Raw genomic sequence first — 20,193 nt, forward strand, 5'->3', positions numbered from 1 at the left:
CATGGCAGAGACAGCAGAGGAAAGTTAAAGTGGTTAAAATGGTTTTTCGGATATTATTGAGCATTTTGGCAACAGCGCACAGTTGGAAGCGGGACACCAAAAGTAACAATGTAATTCACTTTTGTATTGTTTTCTGAGATGTGCATGGTTTATGGAGAAAAGCACCTGGTAGGTGAATTAATGTAAAAGTAAAAACAAGAAAAAGAATTTGTTTTTTTTTAAACATACTGCCTAGAAACATACCCATTAATGACCTTATTAAGTGTTTGATAACCACGACGTGTTCTGCTTGTAGCACACCTGATCGCCCGACTAGTTGGGTACAGACGTTCCTCCACGTCAGGTGTTGCTGCAGACAATAGCAACCTGTTCCTCAAAGCTCATGGATCTTGAGCTCCAGGTGTTCCTCCATCTGACAAGTGTTTATAAATGCACCTGCCTACAAAGACCATCACAGTAGCACGCTGAGTCAGTCTCATATTCATCTTTTGATTCCAAACTGTAAAATCGACTCCATATATCGATCAAACAAATTCATACTGTCTTATACCCATGACTATCACAAAGCAAGGGTGTATGGTTTGCTGAGCGCTCTGAGACATCTTGTTCACTAATTGGCTTTACCAATGCTTTAAATAACGAATGTCATATAATATCACCAACTTTCTGCGGGAAACTGGCAGAAGGTCATAATGCACTGAAACAATTGTCAGTGAGTCTCTTGATTTTTAGCTTCAGTCAGTTTTATGTTAACCGTACCATTGTGGGCAGAAAAGTCAGCATGCCAAGGTGGAACACTTTTGATGTGCACCAGCTCACCAACTTCCAGGATGCATTGCCTGCTGGGACACACAAACCCACACTACCAGCTCTGTACGTTTTGGCTGCCCTTCTCTGGAAGCAGGTATTGGTTGAAATTGGTGCATCTTAATGGTTATAAACCCGTTGTTGCCTTTGTGATGTGCAACTTGGACTCTGCTCCCATGGTGTGGGTCTCTGCCGCGGTGCGTGGGGTTGGCCGTCCCCTTAGCCGTGCGCCATAGGAGCTCTGCTTTAATTGGCTAATGCTGCTGTTGTGCCGGTGCCATATGCCACGAAGGGGAACACTTTACAGTACGTTGCAAATTAGTGTGTTCTCTGCTTATTCCATTCTATGAGTCATCTTGGTCTAATGCAGAGGTATTTTCTTTGACCTGAACCATGGTTTTTAGTGTTTTTTTTTTTTTTTTTTTTTTTTTTTTTTTTTAAAGGAAACCCAAAGTCATAGATTAAGATCACTTTGTTTTGCTGTGTGCACTTTTAAGAGTTTGAAGTATTGTCCTTATATTTTACAAGCTTCTGATGGCTTCACTTAATGTCACTTTTCCAAGAGGTTTCTCTTCTATGGATGTATTTTCTCATTCTCAGATTAAATTGTCTAATACCCTAGTATGCAGCACATTTTCCAGTTGCAGTGTGTAGCAAAAAATGTGTACCAAATATAACTTTTAAAAGAGGCAGTCGTACCAAACAACTATTTTTAAGCTACTGCACTGTCTTTAGTGTTGTAACGTTAATTACACTAGTTTACACAAGCTTGTTACAAAAATCGAGGTCGATGAAACCAATGGAAGGTCACCATTTCCAGACTATTTTCGATGTGTGGTTTGAATTGACAAATCTGTGATTTCTTCTGGAACTTTGATGATGGCAAAATGCAGACCTTAGGGTTCGAACTGAAGTAAACAATCTGACTTAAAAGCAGTGTCTAGTATCTATCACTGCATACAATATCTGAATTACAAAGTTCAGATGTGTCCGCCAAACTACTGAAAATGAGTTAATGTCCACCGACTACATTGTGTTTGTGTGCAGTGGATCAGTTCTTTGAGCAGAGTGAAATGTGTGTTGACCCACAGGTGGACTTCGCTAACAGGATGGTGGGTGGAGGGGTTACAGGCAACGGTCTGGTCCAGGAGGAAATCCGCTTCATGATCAACCCTGAGCTCATTGTGGCACGACTCTTCACTGAGGCCATGGACAACAACGAGTGCCTGGTCGTCACAGGTCAGAGGCCAGATGTGCTTCTCTCTCTTTGCCTACTTGTTCTAGTGCAGAACTTGGAACTCATCACACCGGTGTTTTACTTTGAGAGCTAAGCTTCGTGAAAGTTTTATTAATCGCTTTTTTTCTTGCTGATCTCCTGTGTCTTCGAGGTCCCGATTAACTGATTAAGGGACCTTGATGAAACAAAAGTGTTTGCCAATATTTTCTTCAGTCAAGTTTCAAGCACCTTTTTTGTGATACAACAAATGTGGTAGAGTTTTCCCCCCGTGGATGTTCACAGCAGGATGTTAAATGACAGACTCTTCAGTGCGATACCGTCAGAATCCCCCCCCAGCTTGTAATCACCGTCAGTGTGGCGGCTGTACCCTTCCCCCCCCCCACTTGCCTCCTGATGTTTCCCTTAGATTTTTACTGTTAGCTTTTTATTTTTTATTCTGTTGTTTGATTGCCCTGGACACACTGTATTTACTGATTGTGCCCTTGCACAGCACAAGAATATTGACTAACCGTATATGCACCCTTGGAACCATTTGGGTCACAAATCATGGTAATACTTTTTAAATTCTAAGTGTTTTTGGGTGGACTGTAAGTGAACTGCAAGAATCTTTATCAAAAAGTTTTACCTGCTGGATGAATTTTACTACGCGCAGTTGAGAATTTGCCTGACATTCCTCCTAGAAGAAGCAGGCACTGTAAGTGCAATTTTTTTAAACTACTTTATTCTTGTTACTTTTCGTGTTTCTTTGCATTAATGTTTGTGTACACCTGTACTGCTGTACACCTATATATATTATACACACACACACACACTATACTGAGCAGCTTACAGTAGCTGTTTTACTCTTGATTTTCAGCGTAAACTAATTAAATCCCCGTCTCCGCTTGGCCTGTCAGAGTAATCAGCCCTGAACGCTATCCTCAGCAGGTTATTCAACCTGCCAGGAGATGTGTATCTGCACTATTTTCAAAAACATTGCAATGCAGGCCTGTTTTTTAACATCTGTTAGGATAAAACATTATTGGTACATGCAAAGTGAATTTTAAAAAACAAATTAAAAATGATAGATGTTGTGGCTCAGCAGATTACGAATGCAGTACTTGCAGTGTGGTCATCTAATGATGGTTTGTGTTGTCTCTCTATATTCTTAGTCATTACAGCTAGGTTTTTTCTTTTTTCTTTTTTTTCTTTTTTTTCTTTTTTAAACATGTGGTGCTTTAAATCAACTTTTGAGTGTTTATTTGGTTGGGTGTGTACACAATGTATCCAAGCACTTTTGTTTTACTTGGAGTAGGGCTTGGTTGAGCTAGGGGGGGAAACGTTCTGGTTTTCTACTCCTTTTTGATTTTGAAACTGGATTGCATGGTTTTGGGATCAGCTGGACGGAAACAAATCTGTGCCTTTGCCCCCCGTGAACTCTGCTTCTGTAGTTTGGTAGTGCCGCTATGCTTATGTCATGGAACTTGGTTTTTTTTTTTTTTTTTTTTTTTTGCTGCATCACTGCTTTTAATCCTTGCTCCTTGCCTTCTCTTCTCGGTCAAGAACATGCCAAAGCCGTGCTGATTCACATAGACCCGCTCCGTTATCCCTCATTTCACCCTGACAGAATTGCCTCATTTTTCACTGACCACCTCTCAGTGCTTATTTACCTTCCTGGCCCTTTAAATAACATGGCATGTCTCTGTGGATTCAGCATGGTGAGGAACCCCCCCTCTCCCCCACTCTTCCTCTGACAGCTGTGCTCCCTGTAGATTTCCTCCCCATGGTCATCAGCGTCGGCTGAGGGAGTGTGTCGGTGCTCTTCTGCAGGGCCGCAGCGTCCCATTCACATCTGTTCTTTTTTCCTTTCCAGTTGCTCTCCCAGCGACTTGTTTCTGGCCCAGCTTCTTTGGTTTTGGGGTTCGTTCAACCAGCCCAATTCAGATGCGCGCCCAATTCAGATGCGCACCCAAGTCGCACGTGAGAGTCGAATTTGAAAATGCCCTGCAAATCGTGTATTGAGAGACGAAGAAATTACTACGATGGGTAATTTGACAGCGGCTCTCGAAGCACAGCGAGATCCATGCGTTGCTCCTGCTTCCTCTGCCGTTTAAACAATTTGCTTGTGGTTTTGACGAATTCTCTGCGCCTTTGCACTTCACTAAGAGAAAAGGGAGACGTCCTCTCTCAGTCCCAGAGCCCTTGATAAGATTATGTCCTGCTGCATTTAATAACTCGAGCGAATTGAAAAGCTGCATGCGAGCGCAAGCGAGCCTGTATTGTGCCCAAAGATCAACTTAATGCATTTCAGCCCAAGGCTCCATCTTAAATTGGCAAAACTCAATTGTAGCCGAAATAACATTCGCTCACATGAAAGAGGATTTTTCACATCGAAATGTTCGTATTATTTATCACTTGTATATATGTAATAACATTGTTACATTCAGGATCATGATAAATGTGTTATTCTCAGCCTTTAGCTCAGAATGTCTCTGCAAAAGCTTTTTATTAGGGGTTGAATCTGTAGGGATGCAGGCCAGCATGATTTCCAGTTATTTCATGAGAGCATCTTTAGGCCAGAGAGGAATAGCTAAATCAGTTCAATTACAGTAATGATTACTTGGGTCAAGTGCTAAAGTGTAAACGTTGAGGAAAAACCTGCTGATAATACATCCCTCTAGGACCATTATTGAGGATCTCTGGTTTACAGAGTGGAGGTTTTCTTTTTTCTTTTTTTGGCGCATCTTCTCTTACATTTGCTATTTTTAAATTAACGCAGGGAAGTTATTAGACAAGAAATATTACATTAAAGTCGGTGCTGGAAGAAGAACAGTGTTAAGGAACGTTAGTTGGAAAAGCCTTACGTTAATACAATAACAAATGGGACACAAAAACAGGAGGCAAGTAAGTTGGTCTCTTAACTGGCCCATATAAATATGACATTTGACATTTCATGTACAATAAACAGTTATGCTAAATTTTACTTGCATGGCACTTTTACAAAAACGAATGAATTATATGGCTCTTGCTGCCCCACGGAAACTGTATGAATGGAACATCGTGGTGATGCCTCTTATTTCACTGGTGACCAAAGAGAGGTGCAGCGTAACAAACATCTTCATACCGTTTCGAAAACAAGAAAGAGTACAATGAACCACAGAAGAGGGTGAGGTGTCTCCTGCTTAGTGCTTGAGCAGAATGGCCGCCACACTGGGGCGAGGTTGCAGAACAGGACAGGCGGGACAGGGAGGGCCCTAGACGCAGCTGCCCACGCTGGCACCTGGGCTGAAAGCTGTCTTCCATCAGCCCTGCGCTGGAACCCGGCCCTCCCACACGTGGCCCTACAAATGGCCTTGCAGAGCTTAGCGATCACAGCACCACCCTCTTTGCCACCATCAGTCATATGGTACGGCTGTGGGTGTAACAGTTCAGCACATCTGTGTTTGTGTCTTCTTCATTACGACTTTCTGGTGGCTCAGTGCATTTCCTTGTACATTTATTCAGCTAGGTGACGCTTTCCTTCAAATTAATGTGCACCGTTAACATGAACAACTAGTTACCAGTTTGTACAGCAAATTTTTTTTTTTTTTTTTTTTCCCTGGAACAATTAGGGTAAGTACCTTCCTCAAGGGTACTACAGCAGTGGCTGAGATTTGAAGCGGCGACCTTCAGATTCGAAGGCAGCAGCTTCAGCCGCTACGCTATCAGCCGACCCTCTGTATTCAGTGTGTTTTTACAAAACCTTTTTGGAGGCATGTTTGTTAGAGTGTGGACAAGCACTGGTCATCAAATTTCACAGCTACGGTGACTTCTCGTTGGTCCAAAGTCACCCTCAAGAAGGATACAGCAAGGACGCGCTGAGCTTGGCCACTACCCCTGTAATCAATATTCCGACCCGTTCATCAGAGAACCTCTTGGCTGACTCACCTACAGCTCTTACTCTTCCTTTCTTTCAATCCTGCATCCCCAAGCACCACTTAACTTTATTACGGTCACAAATAATTAATTTCCACAGAAAGACCTGCCCAAGACCTGTTCCTCTAATGGAGAGAGCCATTCCATCATCTTTATTAAAATAACAGATTTTTTTTTTGGTTGTCTCCATTTTTAGCCAAGTCTCCATCGTATCATTGCGGTGCTGTAAATTACATTCCCCAGTGATGCATCTTGACATGGGGCCTAATGGAGCTTACTGCCCCAGTGAAATTTGCAAAAGTGGCCAGGCTTAATTGAATTTCTCTTGATTGCTCCATGTCTGGCTGCCATCAGGGCAGTCATAAATATAAATTGGATCAAGGGGAGGGCAGATGATTCACCAATGGTGATCCTGACCCAGGAAGTTGACGCAAATGCCAAGAGTAGTTGCTAGTCACGACCACTTATTCTATCGATACACTGTAAGCCATGTTCTTTGCCTCTTTTGTAGTATTTGCTAAATGTTTGTATCTGATATGCATCACCTTATTTCAGTAGCATGATTATGGATTAGTAAGTATGAAATAACAAGCATTATTGTGTTCCTAAAATAGTGAATGGATGTTGAAATGAATTCTTATTAAATTTTTTATTTGTGTTTAAACAGGAATTCAAAAACACACACACACACACACATTTTCAGAACCGCTTGTCCCTTACGGGGTCACGGGGAACCAGAGCCTACCTGGCAACACAGGGCGTAAGGCCAGAGGGGGAAGGGGACACACCCAGGACGGGACGCCAGTCCGCCGCAAGGCACCCCAAGCGGGACTTGAACCCCAGACCCACTGGAGAACAGGACTGCGGTCCAACCCACTGCGCCACCGCACCCCCCGAATTCAAAAACAACTGGGGGAAAAAAAATTAGTGAAAAATATTAATCATATTCAAGCAAGTATTGTTCGCAGATGAAACTACTTTTATTTCTTGGAGCAAATAAGACCTCCAGTGTGTTTGTGAATGTGTTTTTTTTTTTTTTTTTTTATTTGCACATTTAAGAAAACAGTTTCATATCATGCAGTTGTTGAAAATCTGTGTATCTAAATGTTTCACCAACTTTTACTTAAATATTTATAGTGGCCCAAGTAACTTAAAAGCATGCCCAAAATTAATCTCCTTCATTCTTGAGCTATTCTTTATTCCTTCATTTTTTTTTTTTTCTTTTACATTATTACAGGTAGCTATAATAGCTCAGATTTTTAATTTGCCGGGTAGGCTCCGGTTCCCCGTGACCCCGTATGGGATGAGCGGTTCTGAAAATGTGTGTGTGTGTGTAACTACTATGGCTTACTTGGAGCCTTTTAGCTGTCAAAACAATCAGCTATATTAAATGCAACATTAAAAGCAGGGGTTGGCAGCCTGGGTCCTTGAGTACTGCTATCTCTGCTGGTTTATCGGAGCTCTTTGTTGCCCGACCTGCACGATAAATGATTGAAAACGTGTCCTGATTCAAGTCATCTCAAATCGAACATGTTCTTATCCATTGCATTTCCTGTGTATTAAAATGTAATTACTGTTAATGAATACCTACCCTAACCTTAAAGATAAAGTATTTTTTCTAGCTTCTTTTCTCCTTAAAGTGAATAGTGCTCTTATTTTTCATTTATTCAGCCTGTTCTCAGCTTTTAAAATGTTGAGCCCATGACTGATAATTCTATTCTAAATACAACAGGAAACTGTTCCTCTCTTTTTAAAGAAGAGTGAGCAAGTAAGGGAGCATTATTTCCACTAATGCACATCGAGCTGACCCCACAGCAGTGATGTAACCTACCCCTGCCTCCATTTGTTTTTTAGGGGACCATTTGCCACAGCTTCTGCATCTCTCTGTCGCTTTGTGTGTGTGCCGTTTGCGTTTGTGTATTTATTGTAAGTAGTAACCTTTGGATATGTTGCGGTCAAATACCGTCTAGTGGTGCCACTGGCTTTTTGTGCCATGCAAGTAATCACTCTCAAAATAATGTGTGTCCTATTATTTTATTTCATATTCCCACTCCATTTTTTTTTCCATCTCTGATTTTATTCTTTGCTGAGGAGGCTTTTATGAAGCATGCTTCAAAAACAGCCCCCTGAGAGGCCTGCCATTTATCCACCATCCCATCCTCACCAGTATCATTGTCTCAAAGACATAATTCAGGCTCACCGAGGAATAATTCATAGTGTTTACTCACCAAAGCCCAATACCTCTGGATCGTCAAAAGCATGGCTTTTTTTTTTTTTTCCGGACCTGTCAATAAACACAAGGCTTTTATATAGACACGATCTGTCTGCGTTGTGGTTTGCAGTTTGGTAAATGCATTAGATGGCCCGAAGGTGAAAGATTTTTTTCATTTAAAGTGGTTTTTTTTAATGCCAAAAATATTGAATGGATCATTTAGGTTGGTGCAGTAGTTTAAATTTCATGCACCAAAAGTATAAAAATTTTGTCTTAGGTTCCGCTTAATGGAAAGTAGTACAGTGGGAACGCGTTAACCTTTCGTTATCAGTAACTGAATGGGTAGAGCAGTTTAAAACCCAAGGTCAACGATTGTCATTATATGTTGGCGTGGGTGGAGTGTTCCCGCTTACATTTATTCATTTGGCAAATGCTTTTTTTCCCCCCCAAAGCAACATATAAAGCAGTGAACAAAACCATGTTTCACAGTACACCAGGACCTTTAGATACAGGCTTACGATTGGTTTGTGTGATGATACCGTTTTTGCCGGAGCCACATAATACAGAGAAGAGGAAATACGAAGACGATTGAAACCAATGGTGCAATGTAAATTTGTGTAGCTGCTTCAGGTGGGCCGTAAGTGTGACACTACCCGTGCTTCTCAAAAGCCAGCTTGGTTTCCGTGTTTCGTTATTTGATGTGCAGTGTGTTCGGATGCACAGCAGCATGTTTCCGAGGAGAAGCTGTAAGAGCGGCGAACGTACGGTTCCGCCGCTGATCCGGTAGCTGCTTCGTTTAGCACAGTGGAGGTGGTGCAGGTACTAATGAGCTGTAATGAATGGGAAGTTAATCTGCAGCCTTATTGTCGGAATGTACTCCTCTCCCTCGAGTGTTGGTCCTTCTACAGGCTTACCGTTGGCTGCGCTCGTGCCTTTCCTGGGGGTGTAATAACTTGACCTTCCTCTGTAGGGTGACAGCTGTTGTGGTAGCCTTTCTTCACATTGAATGATTACAAAGAGAGCAGTTATTAGAAATCTCAGCTAGGTTGTGAGTTAAATGGATTTTTTTTGTCATTTTTTCTGTACCCTATTACTTTTGTTGGCACCGTCTGTTATTACCTCAATATTTTTCCATAGGAAATCAGCCGTTTGCAGGGCGCAGGAAACTAAAACTGAACATTTGAGTCTGCCGTATGTCATAGAACACGTCTGTTTTAGTGTGAAATTTCGTTTGTATGATGTTACCATGTTCTGACACTGAAATGTGTCCACTGCTAAGAATCTGTGTATGTGTATATTTAGTCAGCTCAGTATCAGAGTAAATATGTACATGCTCTGTTTGTACCTTCTATTACAGGCACAGAGCAGTACAGCAAATACACGGGATATGCAGAGAGCTACAGATGGGCTGGAAACCACAAGGATGAGATACCAAGGTGCGCATTTGTGTTCTGACCACACAGTGTGTTCAATGAGAAAAATGCAACTGTTTTATTTTGCTTTTGTATACCTTTACTTTTGCGTATTTTCATGTATGTTTTCTCCATGCTACTGAGTCAAAAAGTTCCAACACAGGTCAGTTAATAATAATTGTTCTTATTATAATTATTATTCATCTGCACTGATGCTTTTCTCCAACGTGACATATGGTTTCAAACTACAATTATTTGCCTGTTTGCACAGCAGGGTAATTTTTACTGAATCAGTTCATTGCTCACGGGTTCTGCAGCAGGAGGTGGGATACAAACTGTAGTCCTTTGAGTCCTTAAAGAAATAAACCCGTGACTATTAAGTCAGTTATTTAAATTGCTTTCTGGGAACAGAGCTGAGGACACAGTCAAGGTGCGTGCGAACGTTGTGTTTTATTAGTATCGTACAGAATCCATGACAGTTGAGCGAAAACATGCTGAACTAGAGATGGGGAAGGTCTCCGAAGAGGCTTCTCTGTGACGGGGACATACTCCGGTTTCATTCACGGGGCCGTGCACCCTCTTACTGCTGGGGAACGTTTTAATAAACACTGATGAGCAAGTGGTGATTCTCTGTCCTCCCTTCATATTGTCTGGTCACACACGGCCACGAGCGCCACAATCGTATAAACAGCTTTCGTGACACGAATACACTTACGCCATTGTAAATAGTCTTGACCTCATGATCTACCATTAAACATCTGTAAGTAATGCTACACACCGCCTCTGACAGCATAGTGTCCTCATGCTTTGAGTGACTTGTACAGTGATCTTGAACTTTATGTCATAAACACTCATGAGCCAAATAATGTGTCTCTCATTCCAGTATGGTGTTTATGGTGTGTGACGCCATGTTCTTGCAAGGTACACTGGACCACCCCAACCCTGCACTGGACAGGCAGTTATCAGTAATGAAAGAATATACCATTAAGATGACAAGCTGAAAATAAATCTTTGTTACAAATATAAAATATTGTCTTTGTTTTTGTTCCATAAGAAATAATGTTAATTTGATCACTCATAACAGGAATTTGCCCAGTAGTCACCGAAGGAATGAACTCTTAAGCATTTTTTTGACGCAACACAGTTTTAATGCTTTTTGACTTTTCATCATTATCTGGTTTTGTAAATCTCTGAGATACCCACGCAAACACTGATAAACTGTATGTATGCACAAGAAATGTGTACTATATGCGCTGAATATTGTACAGAACAGTAGCTGCAGCCAAGTATGAAGAAATAATCCTTTTATTCATCCCCTGTCTCTCTTTTAACTATGAGTGCGATAGAGTTCAAGAGCGCGGAGGACGTTACGATGCGTAACACAATCCGCTCGGACAGTTGAGTCACTAAATGGCAATCATTTGAAGGCTGGAGATACCTCGCACACCCCCTGCATCCAGGCGGAAAATCTGTGTTTTACCTCCCAAAGTCTGGCCTTTGTGTCTCCAAAATCAGCATCCTTCAAGAAAAATAGAAAAAAAAGGAGTGGCGCTGGGTTTTGTTTTGAGTTGACCGGACAGTTTTGTTTCCAGGCTTCTCTTTCATCAAGCTTCACACTAAATGAAATGAAATCAAAGAGCGTAATTAAACCATTTCAGGTTAAGAGTGTTGTTTTTGTTTATTTCCAGAGATGATTGGCAGAGAAAATGCACCGAGATTGTGGCTATAGATGCACTGAAATTCAAGAACTTCCTCGATCAGTTCCAGCCAGAGAAAATAAACAGAGAACTGAACAAGGTACGTGAGCAGTTTTTCTTGAGCGCATTTTTACTCTGTCTGTTGTCTGCAGGCGCACCCCTACTGTTACACCTTAGTTTTTAATTCAGTGGCAGCCATTCATACAAAGCCTTCCCTGAAAAGTGGACATTTTAAAGCGTCGCTCTGAAATATTGTGCAATATGTCTTTAAAGTACTATAAAGATGAATGTTTCATGAGTCAACTTAGTGGGGGGAAAAAAATGAAAAAAATAAACTGGTGCTGCAGAAACCACACCATGAAGTGGTAATGCAAGTAAAACAGATACTTTTGGTTATGGACCAGCTTGTAAAGCTGGAGTTGGAAACAGACTTTTGAGTCCAGGCACAGGCACAGGTGTGGAAAAGGGGAAAAACATGACATTTGCTCAGATGACTTCACTGTTCTGACTGTTGGCTCTAATACAAACAAATGGAGCATTTCCAGTGATCAGAAAACTGCTATGAAATCCAGCAGCATTTCCAGTTTACCAGAATATCTGAACTCGGTCCACATCTCCGTTCCACTTCATGCCCAGAATTTGAGTTCTTCATTTCATCTTAATAAAAATGATAGGAAAAAAGGTTGGTTTGATGCGTCCGTTCAATCAGACTTCAAAATAATTCAGAAATGTGATGTTTCTGTAGGTCTGTAGAATCAAATGGGTGTAAATGTGTGTACCCTTCTCGGTTTTTATGACAGGCTGGATATTAAGTGCTTCCAGTGCATTTTCCCCTTAACTTCCTTTTTTACTACGCAACTGTTTTATGAGGCTGAATAGAGAGCAGTAGCGTAAAAAAAAAAAAACAGACAATTTTCATTTCCCTGATTTAAAAATCCTTTTTTCCCCACAATGTTTGCTGCTAGTGGGTACAGGTGTAGGAGTTGCTGTACCTGGTTGTAGAGCATGGGTCACCAACTGGGCAACACGATTTCAGAAGTGGCGGTGACTGTGTCTGAGATGATGTGTCGAACACAGCCACTTACTAACATTCACGTTTATTCATCTATCTTTTTTCCAAAGCAGCTAACAGTGAACACAGTGTAGTTGTATTTAGCTCACACCTTTCCACAAAAGGTGTCTTGCACTGCATGATATACTGTGTAAAATGAGTCAGTCATTTATACACCACTGAAACACAATCTCTCTCTCTCTCTCTCTCACACACACACACCCACCCACACACATGCACATACCCTATTGGCAGTTTAGAATCATAATTGCACTTGAAAGCTTGTCTTTGGACTGTGGGAAGAAACCAGAGCACCTGGAGGAATCCCACGCAAACATGGGGAGAATGTGCAAACTACTTAAAGCCTAGCCCAAAATAACGAATACTGAACTTGAATTACCATGGACTAGTGAATTTTAGCACATTGAAAACATGAAAAAGCGAGACATGAAATAAAAATTCTCCATGCTTTGTCCCGCAAAGAAGTTTATTCTTAGGCAGATGGATGTTACTTCAGTTTTCTCTTAATTTTGGCTAAGATCGTTTGGCTACGACAAAAATAAAAAGTAGTGAATAATTTAAAATTTAAACTGGATGGAATTGCATAATAGTTACATCATGACTACCATGAATACCATACCAAGTGTTATTCATGATGTAACAATTTGGCAATTAAAAACCAGGAATTACTGTAATTGTTTCACACTCTGCAGAGAGAGAGAGAGAGAGAGAGAGAGAGAAATATCTTGGTTTGTGGACACAAATATTACCCTTTTGTATTATTTATTAGAGTGCAAGGGATGAACAAGATGATGTAGTGTTCTTTGATGTTTTCCTTTGATCTTCCCCAGATAGTCTTCTTAATTGTAATATAGCAAAATACCTCATGCCTCAAATATTTTATGCAAAATTCAAAATTTACATAGGCACTGAGCAAAAAATTGTGCTTCATCCATATTTTTATTATTTCCAATATATGACCACTGTCATATAACAAGCTCATAAATTCTGTTGAAATTAATATAATTTTACAATTTTTAAAAAATTTCTTAACTTTCTTGTCAAGTATTCATAGAACCACAAATGTTTTTTTTTTTGTATGATTATTGTACATTGGTTATATTGGATGCAGCAATAACAACTATGGTTGAAGAGTTATATAGCACTTTCTAAGAAGCGTCTTCATTTGTACCCTTTACTGAAAATGTTGAGCTCTATTAACATTTGTATATATGTACAGTACTCTGTAAAAGTCTTAGGCACTTCAATGTTCCACAAAAATTTGTTTTACATAGATGGTCATTTAATGTCTTCTGCATTAGTGTCAATGGGGAAAGAGCATATTTTAGATTTCCGAGCATTACTTTTGCTTAAAGTTATAGTGATACAGTAAGGATTTTGTATGTCATTAAAGAAAGTACACACACACACACACACACACAGTCTGAAACCGTTTATCCCAAGCTGGGTCGCAGCGAACTGGAGCCTAACACAGCAACACAAGGGAAAAGGCTGGAGGGGGAGGGGACACACCCAGGACAGGGCGCCAGTCCATTGCAAGGCACCCCAAGCAGGACTCGAACCCCAGACCCACCAGAGAGCAGGACAGACCCAGCCAAACCCGCCGTGCGTGTGCGTGTACGTACCCCACTCGGGACAAACGGTTGTTGACGATGAATGGTTACTAAGCTTTGTAGGAAGTTTACTAATTATGAGCATTATTTTTGGAAGCGTTCTCACTTTACAGCTCCCCCCGTGCCTAAAACTTTTGCGCAGTACTGTATATTTATATATATTTGCATTGCATTTGACATTTACGGAGGAAAACAGCTTATAATTTGCTTTCTGGGAAAAAAAAAAATCAGTTTTTAAATGGTTTTGGTTACTCATTTTTAACCATTAAAGAGCATCATGTTGTATGCATGATGTAGTGTAGCACTCTTATAAATCCGTACATCTAAGGATGTGATTAATGTATTTATTAAACCAACTGTACACAATTGCTCTGAAATATGGAGTGTAACTCGTGTGTAGAAAAGACATACATGTGTAGTGCTGGTCCCTCACAGCTCATGGGCTGTGGATTTGAATCTTTGTTGAGTTTGCATGTTCTCCTGGGATTTCCACCCACAGTCCAAAGATGTGTTACAGGTGAACTGGTGAGGTGACTCTAAATTACCCATAGTATTTGTATGTGAGCTTATGTGTTACATTGCTCTACTATATGAATGGGTAAATGTTTATGTGGAGTTTATTGTAGTGTTTGCCTTGGACAGAGGCATTGACTAAATATGAGCCCATGTTTAACCCAATGTGGGAAATGTGTTCTTTGCTACTAGTAGACATACCGTTATTTGTCCAATACAGCTATGGTTTCGTAAGTATCTGGTGCATCAAGAGGCGGTGTCGGTGGGTTTATTTTGTTTTTCGATGAAAATTCACATTAGAAAATCAAGACGTTACTGTTGTCAGGTCTCATGTCAAGAACGGTGAAAAAGACGACGGCACTGAAGGAGATTGACAGAGCTGAGAAAAATGCTCCACAGACAGAGATCAATCCTGCCAGGAGGATTGTTGAGTTTACTGTCAAAACTGCCCTTTCAAAACAGGAATTTACAGCAAGAAGGGCCAGGACACATTCTTATTATTCACATGATTCCTGAGGAGAAAATTAATTTCCTGCAGGCTTTTTGTTTTTCTTTAATAGCGAAACAGATTCCCAGCTCAGGAGGATGTTTGTAATAATTTAGCTTTAAAGTGTATATTAAAGTACCAAACACAATGACCTCAGTGTCTTAACTATTTTTATTATTGTATTGCAGTTTCTGCAGTGCTCTTTTGCTATATGTTAACATTGACTTAGCTGTCATGTGTTTGTTGAAATGGGATTCGAAATATTTATTGCACTGAAACCCTTACAATGATGTGTAAACACCTGTTCATCTGATCTTCAAATCTAGAAGAAAAACTAATTTGAGATGTAAGAACCCCGATTCCTGCCTTGACACAAATGAGACGTGGTATTTTCTTCGAAATTGGACATATTTCTTGCTTTCTTGAATACATCTTTGCCTGTGGTGGTGATTTTAAATTAAGGTCCTCAATTCCTGGTGCAAAGGTGACATTTTGACTGCTCTAAGAATTGTGTCCCTTTAGTTCTTAACACACTTGCATATCTTACCCCCTTTTACACAGCAGCTCTTTATAGAGCTGGGTATTTTTCCAGATGCAATTTAACTTGTCAAAGGTGTAACGGTCAGATCCCTCCTGGGCTATGAACTGTTTAGCCATAAACCAAGTTCTATAAATGCGTGCTCTTTATGCAGTGGAGGCCAATGTATTTTCGTTGAGTACGCTACCTCAGTCCTCTCAGTTTTACCTTCCACCTTAGGTCACTGCTGTTGCTTTTCCCCTTGCTTTTCTCCCCAGGCCTACTGTGGCTTCGTGCGTCCCGGCGTCAGGAGCGACAATCTCCCCGCTGTGGCCACGGGCAACTGGGGCTGCGGTGTGTTTCTGGGAGATTCCAGATTAAAAGGTATGCAGCAAATATGGGCTCATATGTTCATACTGCTACAATCGGAGGCACTGGTGCACTTTTACATTCCCTTTGGATACTTCCTCTGTTCTTGAACGGAGAGATTCCTTCCAAATTTGCCTTTCTTATTTCTTACAGTGCTTATGCTACATGAGAGATCTTTGTTGTAAATGATTTTTCAAAGGTCTCTCAAATGTCTGGTGACCATTTCTTTGTCAAGATACTTTAAATAGCTGCTCCATAGGGGTTTATTACCTGCACATATTCTGGGGATGTTGTGTTACAACATACACCACTGTTGAGATTATTTTACCTGCACATATACTTGCCTAACTCACAATGTCATTAATGTACAAAGTTAGATGTTCCCAATATAGACTGAATTTTCATTGTTAAGATTTTGTTACTAAAGCGTCTGTATGGTAGTAATGGAGTTTCATTAGTCTTACCTTGAATTCTCTCATTTACTTAAAGCCTATTTGTCTGGGCCCTTGTTATTGATCAACTGACAAACCTTTATATTTTCCATTAAAAGTGAAATTGATTGCTTGGCCTGGTCCATCAATCCATTGCAGGGCTCTGACAGTGCCCTGCATCACTTTCGATTGGCAGGGGCTCCGACAATCTCGAGGAGTGCGCTGTTCCTCTGCCCAGAGCGTTTCTTGCTTGTCTGCCTGTGATGTGTGCCCTGCATTCGGGCATATCTAGAAGCTTTGTTTGCCGCCAAACTGCGTTGCTTAAGGGCAAATCACAGAAGCACCCACCTTTCATTCATTTTCATAACTCTGTGTCCTCATGATGGATTGAGAATACGCTTGTTTTCCTTCGCACTGTGCTGCTGCTGGGATAGCTTGCGTGGGAAGGTACATCTGAAAATGAAACCCCTGAAACATATGACCACTTGTGTACATTTCCCCCCCCCTCACTTTTGCTTGTTAACGCTAGTCATTAATCAGCAGACCTATTTCTAGTCTTGTTAAATATTAAAAATCTCTGCAGCCACACTTTTGCGTTCCACTAAGATTAAGGTTGCCAGACCTACTGTTCTATTATTTACCTTTTAAATACAAGTCAAACAACTATGTCTTTCATATTTTAACAAGAATTGCAAGTGCTAGGAACAACGAACATAAGGTCTAAATGAATCCTTTAATAAAAGATATTGATGACAAATGAAGGGTCATTGACAAGCATGGTGCATTTTACTCTTATGCTTTATTCAGTGCAAACATTTACTTTTATTAATTTAGAAGACGCTTTTCTCCAAAGCGACGTACATCTCAGAGAAAACACTATGTTTAGACTTATGTCAGAAATGTATCATTTGTGCAGAACAGAGAACCTCTGAGATTGTCATTTGGATTCAAAGCAATGATTCAGCTGCAAAGCAAAGCCTTTCCTGTTTGTCACATGTGTGGCAGATCAGAGGCTGGAAAGGTCTTCTGTAAGTCAGTGGGGACCCATACAGCACGAGTGTCTTCACAGGCAAAGGTCACTGATCACATAAAATCAAAACATAGCACAACAGTCCAGTTGATGCTCAATGGTTTCATTTTTGGAAAAATTTTTTTATTTTTTTTTGCTCTAAGTAAATATTTACAATTATACCCATACCACGTTCATCTTTGCATTTCTTTTTTCCTTGACACACCAAAGACTTTCTCTTAGACATGATAGCTTGTTTTCTTTTGTGTGGGTTTAATTTACAATTTATTCACTTATGAATCATGGTCAACAGTAACGATGAACAACAGCTAAGCTCAAAGGGTTTATTACTACTCGATTATTCAATCGACGGTTTACCGTATTAGTTTCGCACAGCAAAAGGTTGGAAAACGCTGCTGTAGATCATGTGGACTGTTCCTTAACTGCTGGGATGCTTATGTCTAGACAGCTGTGGAATTACTATGCTTGACAACATCAGCCACAGTGCTTTTACTAATGCCCCCTGGACTTCTATTTCCTTAGCTCTTCTGCAGATTCTGGTGGCTGCCGAAGTGGGACGAGACGTGGCCTATTTCACCTTTGGAGACGCTGACCTCATGAGAGATGTTCACAAGATGCATTCCTTTCTCACAGAGAGGAATGTCACCGTTGGTAAGACTTTCTCTGAAATCTCCATAGGTCAGACAAGCCTGTATTTGCATATTTATGGAAAGTTCCAGAGTTTATGTATTTTTGAGGTATTACAACTTTTAAAGCAAATGTTATGCAAATATTATTTCTGAAGCTTTTGTCTAAACTGTTAAATTGGTTCTCTTTAAAAAAAAATAAATGGAATAACAGCTTTAACCACTTCCCTTTTGTGTCTGGGCCACACAGGCAATTTTTCACTATAATTTGCTGATAATTACTGAAAAACGTATGAAGTTTCTTTCAGCCCTCACGTTTACAAACGTGACACTTTGAAGAAAACAGCTCTGCTGCGGTGGCGTCTGATTTATGAGTTCATCTGGACGCAACACCTCTCCTAAGCCATTTTTGTGTCCCTCCGCAGGGACGGTGTATCGACTGTTGATGCAGTACTACAGCACCGTGTGCGAGCCCTGCAGCAGCTCGCGGCCTGACGTCAGCCTGTATGCTTTCATCTACGATTGCGTCTGCTCCTCTGCTGCATCCCTCGACAGCGATAGCGCTGCTGCCAGACCAGATGTCCCAGCGGACTTCCGTTAATGTCACATAGCCACAAGACTTGCCCCCTCACTGTATATCATGCTTTTGCTATTTTTGCTATTTTGCTATTAGACTATTGCCTTTTCTTTTAAATTTATTTTTATATGATGCTGAAACGTTCAATTACACCATATGCCTTTTTTCGTTTGATGAAAATCATTTTTGGGTCACAGAACAACTTGTAGAAGAACAGATGTGCTAAACAGTAGTAAGATGCCTGTACCAACTTGTCTCGACATTTGAGAATTTACTGTCTTACTGGAATGCTGTAAATGCCCGTTATTGATTTAAAACAAAAAGGGGGGGGGTGCCTCTTTTTTTTTTTTTTTTTTTTTAAGGAGTTTAAGGGTTGCTGCATCTGCTGTTTGTTTTCTACGTTTCATTTTCACTTTCCCTAATTCAGCTGTTACCAGGAGAATAATATGTAGACAGATGTAATATGCATGGAAAGAATCTTGAATCACACTAAGCTGTCCCCTTAAGGATTTTGTAATGTCCCAAAGTGTTAGAAATATGCATTGATTTAGTTTTCCACTACTGTGGACGACCGGGGGATGTTTGTTAATGTTTAGTGTCTTTTTATTTCATTCACCATCATTGATGTTTTCCGCAAGTCTCCTTTCTCCAGATTCTGGTGGTGTGATTTCATTGGATTTCTGAAACATTCAAGAGTGCAGTAGGGGGGTAAACAGAGTTATCGGTTTAATTCATCACCCTGGTTTTGCTTAAATCCACAAGTGAACAAATAGCTTTGTAATGACATTGCAAAGAAATGGGCGTAATACAAACGATTCACTGCAGATTGTTTCCCTGTATGTTAGTTTTGTTTTGAATTTACCTTGTTTATCTTTTGTCTGTTTTGCAATAATTACAGGGAAAATTGTTGATATTTAATATTTCGTTTTTTATATATTATACCCCGTATCATATAATTTAATAAATAAAATCCTCCTGTTGGGAAAATCTGCTCATCTCATTTATTCTCGTGTTGATGGGTTTAATATGTCAATAGGAAGATAAATTTGTCATTTTTGCAGTTTCCAGAGATCCTACAGTTTCCCATTTTTGAAAAATTATACCTCTTACACTTTGGCAATTAATGTGGAATAAAAGTAAGAGTTCTTGCAGAGCAGAGATGATACGGTTAAGTGAATCGCTTTGCAGCTTTTCCTTTTATCATTTAAGAACTATTATCTTGCCCTTTCACTCCTAGTTTAATAAGGTCACTTTTATATAAGGTCACCTTTATATAAACTGTACATGAAGCCTCATTAAGTACAGTCAGAGAAGATCTCTACTTGCCGGGCTAGATGTTCCCTCCTCGCCGAGTCCCTTCACCTCGCAACGTTCTCTAGGTGGCACATTTCTGCATTGTCCGATGGGATCGAAGACTCTCCCAACTGTTGGACCTGTCTTGACCGGAATCTACTGAGATTTCTTGCGTGGCAGGCCGAAAATGTCTACTAATACAGCAACCCCATAACCATTACAAATCGGCACGGTGGTGTTTTTCAGTCAGGAGTTCTGGACTGAAGACCGTTCCTTGCTGTATATTTTGAAATACTCGCCACATTCAACCAGTCTGTCTAAATTAAGTGTGTGTTTGGTTTGGACAGAGTGAAAGCTCAGCAGGGGCAATTAAACCTGAAACCTGAAGCTATTTGAGATCAAGCAA

At 40.5% G+C, this 20,193-nt stretch overlaps 1 protein-coding gene across 5 annotated transcripts in view; it reads left to right on the top strand.

The window, feature by feature from the left end:
• The window catches only part of parga (poly (ADP-ribose) glycohydrolase a), a 50,496-nt gene extending 31,035 nt beyond the window's left edge, over positions 1–19,461 (top strand). For 4 of the 5 annotated variants that reach the window (XM_018761221.2, XM_018761222.2, XM_018761219.2 and 1 more), the window contains 6 exons: positions 1,899–2,046; positions 9,508–9,586; positions 11,251–11,359; positions 15,740–15,845; positions 17,814–17,942; positions 18,343–18,741. In XM_018761221.2, the coding sequence (XP_018616737.2) occupies positions 1,899–2,046; positions 9,508–9,586; positions 11,251–11,359; positions 15,740–15,845; positions 17,814–17,942; positions 18,343–18,518 (747 nt within the window). In that variant the 3' untranslated portion in view covers positions 18,519–18,741. Of the gene's footprint in view, positions 1–1,898; positions 2,047–9,507; positions 9,587–11,250; positions 11,360–15,739; positions 15,846–17,813; positions 17,943–18,342 lie in introns of all 5 variants that reach the window. The other variant, XM_018761220.2, reaches the window with a different exon arrangement.
• Positions 19,462–20,193: the final 732 nt, after the last annotated feature.

This window comes from Scleropages formosus, chromosome 24 (assembly GCF_900964775.1).
Source record: "Scleropages formosus chromosome 24, fSclFor1.1, whole genome shotgun sequence".
Classification (NCBI taxonomy): Eukaryota; Metazoa; Chordata; class Actinopteri; order Osteoglossiformes; family Osteoglossidae; genus Scleropages; species Scleropages formosus.